The sequence below is a fragment of the Cheilinus undulatus genome, linkage group 5, assembly GCF_018320785.1.
Source record: "Cheilinus undulatus linkage group 5, ASM1832078v1, whole genome shotgun sequence".
Lineage (NCBI taxonomy): Eukaryota > Metazoa > Chordata > Actinopteri > Labriformes > Labridae > Cheilinus > Cheilinus undulatus.
Genome location: NC_054869.1, coordinates 24064146 through 24078816, shown reverse-complemented (window position 1 = coordinate 24078816; position 14671 = coordinate 24064146). Strand labels below are relative to the sequence as shown.

At 39.1% G+C, this 14671-nt stretch overlaps 1 protein-coding gene across 6 annotated transcripts in view; it reads left to right on the top strand.

Annotated features, from left to right (window-relative positions):
• The window catches only part of wdfy3 (WD repeat and FYVE domain containing 3), a 146462-nt gene that overhangs the window by 91466 nt on the left and 40325 nt on the right, over positions 1-14671 (top strand). For 5 of the 6 annotated variants that reach the window (XM_041787217.1, XM_041787219.1, XM_041787216.1 and 2 more), the window contains 12 exons: positions 1043-1143; positions 6137-6355; positions 6679-6863; positions 8653-8884; positions 9322-9482; positions 11641-11752; positions 11894-12084; positions 12470-12622; positions 12962-13035; positions 13212-13373; positions 13493-13587; positions 14327-14447. In XM_041787217.1, coding sequence (XP_041643151.1) covers positions 1043-1143; positions 6137-6355; positions 6679-6863; positions 8653-8884; positions 9322-9482; positions 11641-11752; positions 11894-12084; positions 12470-12622; positions 12962-13035; positions 13212-13373; positions 13493-13587; positions 14327-14447 — 1806 coding nt within the window. The remainder of the gene's footprint in view (positions 1-1042; positions 1144-6136; positions 6356-6678; positions 6864-8652; positions 8885-9321; positions 9483-11640; positions 11753-11893; positions 12085-12469; positions 12623-12961; positions 13036-13211; positions 13374-13492; positions 13588-14326; positions 14448-14671) is intronic. The other variant, XM_041787215.1, reaches the window with a different exon arrangement.

The following is a 14671-nucleotide window of genomic DNA, read 5'->3' as shown; positions in this document are numbered from 1 at the left end:
GGGTCAGTCGATGAACTCTAAAGAATGTGCTATCAGAGAGCTAAAGGAAGAAATGCTGTAAAATTAAGACTGCAAGGCAGCACAGGTGTATATGATGCAGTCTTTTCTGAGAGTAATCTCCCAGAGGGAAGAAGGTTTAAATTGTCTTTCTGTGTAATGTAAAGACCGTTTTTGTGCAGCTGTGTAGCTCTTTTTCCAGTGCCATCTGTTTGTAATCCCTCGAACTAATATTACTGTAGTTAATGCCTTGCTGTTCATACTTCCTATACATGAAACAGCAAGGCATTAAATTCTTAAGTTTGATAGGATGAAACAACTGAGATTTCAGCACCAGTATTGTTCTGTCCAGGGATATCAGGTTTCTACTTTAATAGCCTCTGACATTTTATAAATAATTAGGTTATAATCCCCTTGTCCCCTCCTTGCTACCCAGAGCATTACTGTCTTAAACGCTGGTTCAGGGTGATTTGAGGGGAGAGAATAATATCCCCACTTAGGGGGCAACAACAGCCAACAAAGTGTCATCTCACACTGAAAATCTCGACTTTTTTGGAGCGATTGTCAGTCTTTGCTGCAGGAGTTTTTGACAAACTGGATGGCAGGATGTACAGGCATACATTAAATGTTTGGGAAACAAAATGCGAGACTTTCATGTCAGAAAGAGGCTTGCTGGAGAAATCGGAGCCCCTTTAAATTGAAAATCCAAATGCAGTCACCCTCCAGATAAGCATACTTTCTTATTAGTTTCCATGCTAACCTGAGCTAGTGCACAGAACTACAAACAGGCACCAGTAGATTCTGTTTTGGAAACCTGCCTAAATCTCTAATTTCATCCCACCTCTATCCTGTTTTCATACAAGATTAATCCTTGAAAATTAAGTAGTGAAGATTTACATAATCAAAAGCCCCTGAGTGACTACAGGAGATGTTTTCCTGATCATAGGGATGGAGATTGACTGAAAACCTGAAGTGAATATCTCGTCTGTTACAGCTGTTTCCCTGGATAACATTTATTATTCCTTCTTTTTGTTGTCCTGTGCAGGTGTCTGTTTCTGCCCAGTCTGGCGCCCCACAACGCCCCCACCAACAACACAAACGCCTCAGGGGTCAGCGATGGAGCAGTGCTGAGTGGTATGGGTGCAGGTAAATACAGCTTAATTTTGCTCAGCTCATTTTACTTCATGACGTTACTAACTTACTTATATGTTTATTTATTTGTTTACTTATAAATTAAGTTACTTTACTTATTTCAGATAAAGAGAGATTAAAGGTGTATTTAGAAGTATTGACTGCTTGAAGTGTAGTAGACGGACTAAAACACATAAGCCAGTGACATTAAGCCATCAAGCTAGCAGACCATAACTTTGATTGGACACTTTATCAAATTAATATATCTGTTTGTTTGTTTTTTGTACTCTTGAGTCTTTATTGGTGAAAAACAACTGTTTAATTTGGCAAAGATATCGGTTTTGCTTGCATATTCAGTATACCCTTTTTTAATTCTCTCAAAGGACAAACTCAAGATACAATGAAATGCCCTTCTAGGGACATGTGTTTCAAATTCGATAAAATACTGGGATATTTGCATGGGATGGCTGTTCTTATTTGTCTGTGTGTATTGTGTCTATCCCTAACAAATAAACCAAGAAGGAAGACGCTGTCTTTGAAGATAAACTATATTCCAATTAGTCATTTTATTGAATCAAATCTCAAATTCAAACTGACCGCTCTTATCGTAGTTTACACTTTGGCCAGCTTCTCATCCGTATTCATCAGAAGTCAATGTCCTGTAGAGACGGACTAAAATAAATAGAATGTCTCGGTTATTTTAAGCTCCTTTTTTGTAATTACTGTCCTGTAAGTCAGTGGTTCCCAGCCTTTTTCCACTGAGCTCCCCTACTGATATCTAAGAAGAGCTGAGGCCCCCTGGGTGTTTAAAAAAGTGACAATGCTATCAAAAATACACATGAATTAGAATATTTTTAATGCTTTAAAGCAGAATGGTTCAACCCAAAGGAAAAACAGAAACCTGGATGAAAAGTTTAAACCAAAGAAAGTTCATTCTTGAGCTGACTAATGCTCATTCATTTTGTCAAACTACTTAAAAATAAAAAAAAACAAACTGAAATAGAATAAATGATTTCCATTAGGGATGAATATTCTTAAAGATACTATAACTTACTGGCTGACTGACTTCCAAATGTGAATGCTTTTCTTCCCATCTTTGTAACAATTCGCACATCGTCTTTTTTTTCAATCAAGGGAAACACATACATACGTGTTGTCATCACATGCAAATTAGCGCTTCATTTTCAGAATGGAAGAAAAAACAACCATTCAAAGTATTTCAATATGAAGGTGGGATAAGACCACCAAAAATCTGCCAGTGTTTGTTTCACTTGTGTTGTTTAGCAGGCTCTTTGTTGATTCCTAAACTCTGTGGTATTATCTATCTTTGTTCCAGAAATAAAAAAGAAAACTTTAAGTGACACATAAATGTGCACACACACAATCCCAACACACTATATCTTTCTTTATATCCTCTTTTGTTTTCCCCAGTTCATCCACGCTCCTGTTTGTCATCTTGATCTCACTTTCTTTTTTCATGTGTTTTTAAACCTCTGAGGATTTTTTTGTCTCCCCCATGAAGAGATTTTATTTTCTGATGTTTCCATCATTTTTATGCCTTAAAGAACTACAGAACCTCAAATCTAAACCAACCAACGACCTGGGGGCAGAAATAAAATGAATGCATGACGTTATGGTTGATTTTGTAGTCTGAGCTTCATTTATAATTTATGAAGCACAGCCAGACTCTTCCTCTTCTCTCTTCGTCTCTCTTCGTTTCTCCTTTTCCTCTCTTCTTATCTCCTGTCCTCCCCTCCCTTACTTTTCGTCCTCACCTATCCCCTCCTCTCCCCTATTCTAGCTCTTTCCCCTTCTCTCACTCCTCTTTGGTGCTCCTCTCCAGCTTCTATTTTCTCTCTCTCTTTTTCTTTCCTCTTGCTCCTCTTCTTTCCTCTCATCTTCTCACTCCTCTGCTTTGTTCTTCTATCTTTTCTCCTCTCTCACTCCTTCCTTTCCTTTCCTCTACTCTCCTCTTTTTACCCCCCTAACCTTTTCTTCTAATCTTCCAATTTCTCTCTCTATCCCTCTTTTCCTCCTCCCCTCTGCACGCTTTCTTTACCCTGGCCTCTCTTCATTTATTCAGACATCCTCTCCTTTCCTCCAATCCATTTCCTTCTCCTTCTCAGCTGCTTGCCTCTCCTCTTTCTTCTTTTCCCTGAAATTTCTCCTCTTTCTCCTTCCCCTCTCTCCCTTTATTTCCCCTCATGTAATCTCCTACCGTCCATCTCTCCTTTCCTTTTCTTATCTTTCCTTTCTTTGTCTTTCATTTCCTTTCCTTTAATTTCCTTTCCTTTTATTATCTTCCCTTTTCTTATCTACCTCAGTCTCCTTTGCTTCTTTTTTCTCTTTGTCTCCTTTCCTTTCCTTTTTTCCTTTTCCTTTTCCTTTCCTTTCTTTTCCTTATCTCATTTCCATCTCCTTTTCTTCTCTCATTATTTTCAAAATTTCATTATTCAAAGCTCTCCTCTCCTCTCCTCTCCTCTCCTCTCCTCTCTTAATCAATCTTTCCTCTTCATCCACTTGTACATTACTTTCCTTTCTCCATCTGTTTACCTATTCATCCACTCCCTCTGCACTCGTTCACTCCTGCTCTCCCCCCTTCCTCTTGTCACCCAACTCTATTTATAGACCTGCTCTTTTTTTCCTCTCTCATTTCTTCCTGTCACTCACATTTTTCTTTCCTCTCCACTTCTCATTGCTCATCTCATTCCCCACCCTTAGTCCTCCATCACTTTCTCATTGTCTCTGAACCTTCTCTCCTTCCTTGCCTAATTTGTCTCATCCCCTCCTTCCTTTCCTTTTCTCCAATCTTACTCCTATCTGACCCATATCTGTGGATGACATCACCCTGCAGCTCATTCATCAAAATATCTTCATTCCACTCAGGTACACTGAATACCTCCAAGGGAAATATGGACTCCCTTTTCCTCTTAGTGTCTTTGTTCTTGCCAAAGTCTACTTTTGAAGCTTTTTCTGCTAAATAAGAGCATTTCTATAATCACAAGCTCAAGAGTCCCTAGTCCAGTCTACACATAATGAGTAATATAATGGTACCTCTGAGCTTGCATTCTTTCCTCCAGTAAGAGCTCACACTAAAATCAATCCTCACTCGCGTGGCTGGCACAGATGGTTGTGTTCCAGCAGTCAGTGAATTACTGTATTCTGGCCAAATTCTAATTCTGTTTTAATAACCTGTTGAGTGATGTCCTGGTCCAAAGTGAGTGAGCATAAGGTGTTAGTTTGTGAACATATTTTTGCTTTTATGTTTCCACAGCTTAGTTGAACATCATGTTTTTGATGTGGCTCCACTATTTTTACCTCTTTACCCTCAAGATTGATTTTTTTTGTCTTTGCATCTTTGTTTTTCTTCTGTATATGTTAGCTTTCTGTAGTTGTTAATTGTCAGAGATTTACTGTTGAATGTATTGATGACAAACTTTTGAAAAATACACCACTTAGCCAGAAAATAATATATGGAAGGACAAAACTCATTTGCACAGGTTAGATAAGAAGACCTGCAGCTCCACTGATGAATTTCCCCCTAACTGAGAATGGCAGATAACATTAAAACAGAAGGAGAAGAGAGTGGCAAATACATTTCAGCTGAAAGGCATGAATGCAGTTTGCATTACACACTTTATTTTTGCCTTGTAACTATCAGCAGACTGCGATGGCCAAAGAGTATGGACAATTTCAGCTCTATTTTAGCTGTAATAAAGGTGCCTACAGCAAGAAAGCAAGAGTAAACATCCTGTCTACGCAGCAGTGACATTCAGTGACACTTAGTAAACAAATGAAAGGAAGAGAGAGAGAGAGAGCGCTCTGAACGGTTAAAACTATGGTGCAGTATATGCACTGATCCTGGGGGCAACTTTATGAAGAAAAAGGAACTGTTTTGCTTATTTTCACATTGTTCAATGAAGCAGGGTTTGATGTTTTTCACTTTTATTATGGTCATTTTTTATTTATGCTCTGTTCATATCACCTCGTTGTCCTGCAGTTTTCCTCTCACATGCTCTTCTTTATCCCTACCATTGACCCCTCCCATCCTAATCCAAGGCCATGTCCACAGATTAAAAACAGGAAAACACAAGTAATTTGTGCAACAGGGAGACTACCTGTACAACAAACCAAATCCTCTTCAGGAATCTAATAAAAAATGCTTAAGTTGAGCCAGCAGATTGTTCGCTAAAAAGAAGCATGGGTAGAACAGCTACTCCTCCAATCCTCAAAGAAAAATACCTGGTCTAAGGAGTCTGTGCTTTAACAAAAGCCAGTTTAACCCTCAGCCCCTCCTTTAAAAATTATTCTTTACCCCTTAAGGCCCTATTAGGTCACTGGATATAGTTAAAAATATTACACATGAAAAAAAAAACTTTTTCTGGTCATTAATCCTAGTCCTTATCATGTATAGCAAATGTTAGTTCATTTTTATAAATTTAACCCTCTAAATGTCAGTTTATTTACATAATACCACATTTTTTACATTTTTTTACACAAAAGTAATTGTTTTTTATTAGATGAGTGCAGGGATTATCAGTCTGTGATATTTCAATGATTAGAAACAACACTGATTTTGATAGATTATCACTTTTTGTGCAATTACACAATATACAAAAAATCTCACACTTTCCTCCCTGCAGCCCTAACAGGGCTACAATGATTAATGGCTGATTTTGGTTAATAAAAAGTATTTCACCCCTTGAAGATGTTTTCCTCTGATAAGATCAAGCACAGTTGAAATTATGCGGCACTCTGAACGGGCCATAATATGGCAGCCAGTTTAAAACTGCTGCAATTCCCCTTAATGATCTCTTTGTAATATGTGCTAAGGGTCCAATGATGATGAATTTTTGTTGTTTCTATAAACCCAAGCTTTTTATTTATTCATTGTATAAATATCACCCTGATGACAGACCAGGCTGGCTTTGCTTTCACAACACAATAATATAAACATGAGCTCTCTTAAAATATTAAAGTTGATTTTCCCCTCTTCTCTCATTTCCAGGGGAGCGTTTGTTTCCACCTCCGTCAGGCCTCAGCTACTCTACCTGGTTCTGTGTGGAGCGTTTCAGCTCACTTCCTCAGTCTCACCCGGTGCGACTGCTGACCATTGTCCGGCGGGCCACGTCTTCAGAGCAGCACTACGTCTGTCTGTCAGTGGTTCTGTCCGCCAAAGACCGCTCACTTACTGTGTCCACCAAGGAGGAGCTGCTGCAGACCCACTGTGAGTCCAGCAGTAATAAACTGTTTCATTTATGGTGTTTGTTTTGCATTATTTGGAGTTGAATCAGGTATGAATATGTTTTGGTAAGGTCTTGGATACAGAATCAAAGTTGTGTTTGCATGAATGTTCAGATTTTATTGCCATAATTAGAAAGGGTGTTTAATGTGGAACCCTGCATACCTTTAACACTTTGCCCTCAAAGTATTTCAGTCAGTATTCCTTTAGATTCAAACTCACTTCTGAGTTTCTGTTTTCACCTCCACCCAAATCCTCAGACTCACCGATATCGCCCCCTGCTTTGCTCTGTCTCTCCACCTTTTAAGCAGCGGACGAGTCGAGTGAAGAAGCATCCTTCTATGAGATCCTGCCCTGCTGCGCTCGCTTCCGCTGTGGTGAGCTGATTGCTGAGGGCCAATGGCACCACCTGGTGCTGGTCATGAGCAAAGGCATGCTGAAGAACAGCATGGCCACACTATACATCGACGGACAGCTCATCAACACAGTCAAGGTAAAGTTCAGACTGAATAATACAACACATGCACAGGGTGTCAGGTAAAATGTCTTCTTCAGCAGTTTGTTATGCTGTGAATACACACTGGCAGGGGCAGTGTCTCAACTTTCCAGTATTGTTCCTAGATAAAAACAAAAGTAAGCTTCCTTTATTCTTTGCAAAATCAGGATAGAATCAGTTAACTGTATTTGGTAGACCTCCTTTGTCATTTATATAGATAAATACAACATTATTTTTTAAGACTCAGAGCATTTTGTTAAAGGATTGAATGAATAAGATGGAAATATCGTATACCACAGGAAAATTTGGAAAAGGTTTGAGAATTAAAATAGAATACCACCCGATCCAATCACAAAACATCAACCACGATTTAGGTAAATACTTGGGTTGTCAAAGATCACAAATTTTAATCATGATTAATTTCAGGATCTTTTTAGTTAATCACGATTAATTGCACCCTTTTTATCGCATTCTAAAATACACTGTTTTGCTTGGCCACTGAGCTTTCTGTGAGTGTTTTAAACTAAAATGAAACACCCAGGAGCAGTAGTGGACTTATTCTACATACTGCATTGGCCTAACTATGTTTGTTTAAAATGGAAAAAAAGCTTGCAATTAATTAATTTTAAAAAATTGTGCTCTAATTGTGGTTCATAGTTAATAACTATTAATGTGATGAATCTTGACAACCCTAATGAATACAAAAAAAACTTACATTTCTAAACCAGACCTTTAAATGCAGCGTTACAGCCCAGCAGTCAGCACACTGCAGTGTGGCCTGTGGTTTGGTGACTTTTAGATTCCCCCCTGAGATTACAGAGCAGAGCGAGGACACAACTCCACAGACCACAAATCTCAGCTTCCTCTCTGTAGCGCTGATAACAACAACTTCATTTCCTGCTGAGGCCGTCAAACAGGAAACAACAAAATGGTCATGTGTGTCTCATGTGTCTGTGTGCATGTCAGAGAGTGGTTGCGGTTTTCTTTTGTTTTTTGTCCCCTGTGTTTATTGGCAGAGGTTTGAAATATTTCTAAAGATGTTTGCACCCAATGCAAAATGAAATAGTAGCTTCCCCTTCAGAAAAAAGAGCAACGTCAGCTTCATTAAAGTTAATAACAGCTGGCCTTACACTTTTCCTGGGGCAAAATATCTATGCAGCAGTCGATTGCCATCCTGATTTATGAGACCGTTCAGAAATCACAGATGTCAAATATTGATATTTTGATAAGAAAAAAAAATGCACTTAACAGATTTCCCTTGTAGTTTGACTCTACCCGTCACTACATTGACTTCTCACTGTGGCACTTATGACATGAGCAAGAATAATGTGAACAAAGTGAACTGGCCAAAGAAGAAGCTTATAGTGAAATAAAAGTGGGAAAATGTCTTCCTGCAGTGGTAGAAGAATTTAAAGCCTGAAGCATAAAAATATTAAGTGTATGATCTCATTAACAGTTGGCTTCATATCTTAATTATAAATAAAAACTTACTTTTGTAGCATAGTTATTCGCTTAAATCCCAACACAGCTTGGGCAAAAGGCTGTTCAACATGAGTCTGGTTCTGCTCAGGGTTTCCGCATGTTAAAGGACATTTCCTTCCCCCCCATAACTTAAACAGTTTAAATGTAACTTCGATTATGAATTGGTGTCCTACAAATAAAGACTTATTGACTGATTGATTGATTGTACCCAAACTGATTATATACTGGTAGCTTCAGCTCGGTCGTCGTGTGCACTCTTCTGAACGTGATGTTCTCATAGAAATCTGTCTTTCCTCTCCTCCAGCTCCACTACATTCACAGTGCACCCGGCGGCTCCAGCTCCACCAACCCTCCCGTAGTGAGCACCGTTTACGGATATATCGGTACACCCCCTGCCCAGCGCCAACTCTCCAGCTTAGTGTGGCGTCTGGGACCCTGCCACTTCCTGGAGGAGGTCCTGCCTGCTACCAGTGTCGCCGCCATCTATGAGCTGGGACCCACATATGTGGGCAGCTTACAGGCCGTCTACCTGCCATGTGAGTGCTCGGTCTTTACACGTATTCACTCTGCCGTTTCAGGGCATCACTCTTACACATCTTTGGGCACAGAAGCATAATTAGGGGACATAGTCCTCCCTCCTCTGTGTTCATTTTAGAGGTAGAGGCAAGAAGGGATAAGCAGAGCCACTGGGATAGTGCAGCAGTCTGTATGTGAAGTTCCACATGTGGGCTGTGCTCTTTCATAGTATTTTTAATGCGATATTAAAGAACAACAGGGACACTATATTATGCCATTGTGGACTCAATATAAATGTCTCAAGGTGTAATTCAGCGAAGCTTCATACAGCACTGTTGAAGAAATGCACTCTTTGTTCTTTTCTTTCATTGCAACATTTTCTCTCCTTACATTCTGTCATTCTACCTTTTTGTCTAATTTCATTTTATCATTGCACCATTGTGTCTGTCTACTTCAGGTAAAGACTCAAAGACAGAGGTAGCTCCCGCCTGTCCAGTGGTGTTGGTACCAGAGGAGAAGGTGTCCTTCAGCCTGTATGCGCTGTCTGTTTCTACTCTCACTGTGGCCAAAGTCAGGAAAGTCTACAACAAACTGGACAGCAAGGCTATCGCCAAACAGGTCAGAAGAACCACTGCAACACAGTAAAATGTAACACAGTGGGACTGCATTTAATCAAAACCCTCATCTAATTAAGTCTGTGAAGTTTCAAATAATTAATGAAAATAGGAAAAGTGAAAAGAGGCAAGAGCTGGAGGGCTTAAAAGATGTTGACTAATTTATAAAAAAACAACATCATTCAGTTGTTTTATGCCATATGTGGAAAAAAAAAATATTATCATGTGCTATAAGTCAAGAGCAAATAAAAGAGTTGTGTTCTTTGCCTGTAATATCTTGGTTTTCACAAGGATAACACTGGATGGCAAAGAAACAGGCAGAGGGAATGGCAGGGCCACAAAGTTATAAGCTGTGTGTTGTTGGGTTATCTGCATTTTTTCATTTTTATTGAAATCTCAAAAGAGTCAGCCTAGCTGGAATATGCTTAGTCCTGTTTGAGCTAAGATCAGGAAATAATTTTTTTAGGGGCCATGATCACAGTATTTGGCATTTTAGAGAACCCTCTTGTAAAATGGAAAAATTTTGTCTGATTATTCTTTAAAAAATATTTAAAGAGATTTTTGAAAGAAAACCTTGATTGTTCTGCACACAAGTATGGCTGAGAACAGAATTGAGAAAGATATTTCAATGTTGTCACTGAATTGCTCATAATCGGCCCTTGATTTATGGGTTATGAGAGTCATTATTTTAAATAAAAATTGTAGGTGCATTGTATGAGCTGTACTTACAACCTGAATATTACCTTAGTTACATCAAAGAGGTAATACTAAGCTCATTCACAAAGCAGAAATATTAGCTTCACCTTTAAGCTTATTTTTAGTGGGAAATTGGTGTTTTCTTTCTGTTTATTAATGATGTCTCCTGTGGAGTAGGCTGGAGTCTGAGTGAATGGAGTGTGCCATTCACTGCTTCTCATGTCTAACTGATGTAACTAGAAAAAAGAGCTATTTCCTCCCTCTCAGACACAATGCAAAGATGTTTTCAATTCAGGCCTTTCAGAAAAATGACAGGTCCGTAGCAAAGATTGATATCTTAAATAATACATAACTGCACACGTAAAAAAAAAAAGCCTGTTCAGGTTTGTGTTACTCAATCTTTTTACAAATGTACGCAAAAGAAAAACCACTCATACACACACACATCATGAAGAGGCGTCATCCTCTGTGCAGTGCATGCAGAGGCAACTTTACTTTAGCATACACGCTAATAACTGAATTTAGACTCCTCTAAAGTGACTAATATACTCTCTGACTCTCAGAAGGCAGCAAAGAAGTGCAAATGCAGTGTTTCTGCTGTAGCGTGTAACAGCAGGTTTTCTAAATAAAATCTGAACTGTGTTTGACACTAAATCACTGGCCATACATTTCTCCTTTTCATCATACTCAAGTACAAAATTTAGTGTCGGAAACATCAAAAGTTAGCACGTGAATATAAATAAAAATGCAAATCACATGAAGTTGAACATTATAGATGGAGAAAGAAGATTGAAAAAGCTAAAAAAAAAAACCCAAACAACCTATATATCAAAGTGGTAGTGATAAAAATATACAATAGACTAAAAGTGTGTCTCATCTTTTTTCTAAGCTATGTACATTTGTTTTTTTTTTTTAAAAACAATATGTTTTGCTCCTTTTCATGCTAAATTGTCCTACATATTAAAATGTGTACCATTAATGGGGCGCAGGTGGCAGAATGGATAAGGCGCGCGCCCCATGCACGCAGGCGGCCCGGGCTCGAACCCGGCCTGAGGCCCCCCCATCGCACGTCCCTCCCTGCCCCCCTCCCCACCCCCAACTCCATCTACCATCCCCCCCTCCATCAAATAAAGGCACAAACGCCCAAAAATAAACCTTAGAAAAAAAAAAAAAAAAGTATACCATAAATGAAGCTCCATAAAAACTTCATTATAAAACAGCACTTTATGGTGCCATCTTTCTTTCTGATTTGCTAATTCAGTCACACATTTTTACTAAAAAACAAACAACAGCAGTAAGCAGCTTTAACCTTTGCACAAAACTGCATATGAAATAATGTGGCATAGATTTCACTATTTCAGTTGGTGAAAGAATAAGAGTTAACTTAAAGTAGAAAAAAATAGATATGATGGTTGTTAGTTTTTGGGTTGGGATTACTTTTCTTAACACTTCCTCTCCCTCCTCAGCTCGCCGTGTCGTCCCATGAAAACGCCACTCCAGTCAAGCTGGTTCATAATGCTGCCGGCCACCTCAACGGGCCAGCCCGAACCATCGGAGCTGGAGTCATTGGATATTTAGGTACACCAAGTCAATAAAATAAGTATAAATCATTTATAAATCCTGTTTGTATCTGAGTCTTGCTTGTTTGAAATGGTTTGGTTCAGTACTCTGCTGCAGCATCATGTAATGAAAACATAACTTTCTGCCTTCTCACTCCAGGGGTCCGAGCTTTCGTGGCTAAACCTGTAGCCACAAACCTGCAATATATAGGCGGTGCTGCTGCCATTTTGGGTCTGGTTGCAATGGCGTCAGATGTTGAGGGGCTTTACGCAGCTGTGAAAGCTTTAGTGTGTGTTGTAAAGAGCAACCCGCTAGCTAGTAAGGAGATGGAGCGCATCAAAGGATACCAGGTAAGATACATTTCTACAGTTTTGATGCTTTAAGTCTTTTATGAACTTCTATTTTCATAATTCCAGTATAAAGCTGGCGTTAAGTTTCATAAATTAACAACTGAGTCAAATTAAATCTTTTTTCTGAGCCTGTTTTAGACACTTGTTGCCCAGCTGTTAAACATTTTGCAGTTTATACACCGTTTAAGATTTGTTTGTATTGCCTCTATAATTTTACACTCCACCATAGCTGTTTATCTGACCCTGACAAGTACTGCTGTTGCTCAAAACTTAAAGCAAAGAAATAAAGGTTAAATTCCACCATAAAATGAAAACATTATGTGACCAAAGAGGGAAATACCATGTGAAGGTTTAAATTTTTATTTGCTGTTACCCCTCCTTTCAGCTGCTAGCCATGCTGCTGAAGAAGAAGCGCTCACTGCTCAACAGCCACATCCTCCACCTCACCTTCTCTTTGGTGGGAACAGTCGACAGCGGACACGAGACCTCGATTATTCCCAACTCCACTGCCTTCCAGGACCTGCTGTGTGACTTTGAGGTGAGGGAATGCAAGTGTAAATGAAATCAAGGTACCAGGAAACATATGTATATATAATTGGATTCTTCAGAATTATTGCAGCCCTTCAACTGAAAAAACTCAGCTGATCAACTGAGCTTACTTTAACTCTGCCTGGCTGGTGAACAGGTGAAGTGTCAGTTATATTTTAGGATCTACTGGCTTTTGTGATGGCATTAGAACAAAGTTCCTTTCATATTTTGTGAACTTCTTAGAAGCTTGGCTACTGTGTGCCAAGTTGTCACTTCTCCCTGACACCAGTTTGTGTTGCCAAACACAACCTGTGTTGCAGAGGTCTCATTTGCTCCCTCTGCTCCTCAGGTTTGGCTCCACGCTCCCTACGAGCTCCATCTGTCTCTGTTTGAGCATTTCATCGAACTGCTGACTGAATCCAGGTAATTGTCAAAGCCTTATTCTCCAACAGATTTTTCCTTAAACAAAAATAAAGACTGAATGAGATTGAAATTCAAACTTTGCTGATGATGTTTTTGGTAGATTAGGTTACCTTTTAGTGTTTTCATTCAGGCCATGAAGCTAAACCCTGATGTATGTATGAACCTTTATCAAACAGTGAAGCTGCTAAGAATGCCAAACTGCTGAGGGAGTTTCAGCTGATCCCCAGACTGCTGCTGACTCTGAGAGACACCTCGCTGTCCCAGCCAACTGTAGCGGCCATCAGCAATGTGCTCAGTCTGCTGCTGCAAGGCTTCCCCAACCCATATGACCTACTCCGGTAAGCACATGTTGACACATGAAGTATTTGTCCTCTAGGGTCGTACTGTTGGGATATCATGTGGACACAAAAGTGAGAAAAAGACACAAACTTAACTTTTTTTGATTTCCACCTCACAGGTTTGGCCAGTTTATCTCATCAACTCTCCCCACATTTGCCGTGTGTGAAAAGTTCGTCATCATGGAGATCAGTAACGAGGAGAAGATTGACGGAGGTAACAATAAATAAAGTGCAGACATGTACGCTGTGTGGCTAAGCATATTTTTTAGAAAGAATTTTTTTGTATATGGTTTGGTGAGTGTAATTCAAATTTTTTTGTCAGCTCAGTGACTAAAACGTTTAAAAGTTTTATTTGGGTTTGCTTTGCCTGTAGCTACAAAGAGGGTTTTGGTTATTCATGTCAACTTTATCTTAAGAAATGACCTATTGTAATTAATTGTTGACTGGCTTTGATTTTTATTACAGCTGTTTGACAACACTACTTCTGAGAGGATGATCATTTTATTATTTGTTTTTAAATCAGACTTTTCATCTGATTCATGCGGCTACATTTTAGAATTATTTTGTTTGAAGCCCACAAACTTCAAAATCTTCAAAAATGAAAATCCACCGTGCAAAACAAGTGATTAGCTGTGTTGTTTTTGATCCAAACTGATGTTTTTGAAAATAAAATCCTTGCTCAACAAAATAATCAAATGGCAAAACTATAGGGTTAGGCAAGCGTCCTCTCTTCTTGAAGGTTGAGCCTGTTTGCCACAGAAACAAGCATTTTATCTGCACTTACTTTGATTGCATTTGTTCTGACAGAATATTAAGCAGCCATTAAAACTCACTTCACAGCTGCTGGCTGAAAGGATTTCATTTTTCATAAAGAAAAAGGCTTCAGGTTTAGGATGATTAAAATCCCTTCTCAAAAAAACCTGACTTATTGTGAAACCTTCTGGCGTCTCCAGGTAATGATGATGATTTCGGAGGTCTTCTGTCAGCAAACCTCATTCTGCTGAGAAACCGACTGCTGGACAACCTGCTCAGACTGCTTTTCACCACCAAAGAGAAATGTTCTGTAAATGCCCAGTAAGTCAAAACCCTTATCTCCACAGCCCTAAAGCTTTTAGCTGAAAATTAAAATCCCAGAAAATGTATTATTATTCATGCAAACTGTTAGAACTCTAAATAGAATCATCTATTGTAAATGTGCTGCAAACTCAAAATGTGTCAGCCACCTTTAAAAAAGCTGCTCTGTGTTGAGTTTATAGCCATACCAGACCATTAACTTACTCCTTAGACATAAACAAGTA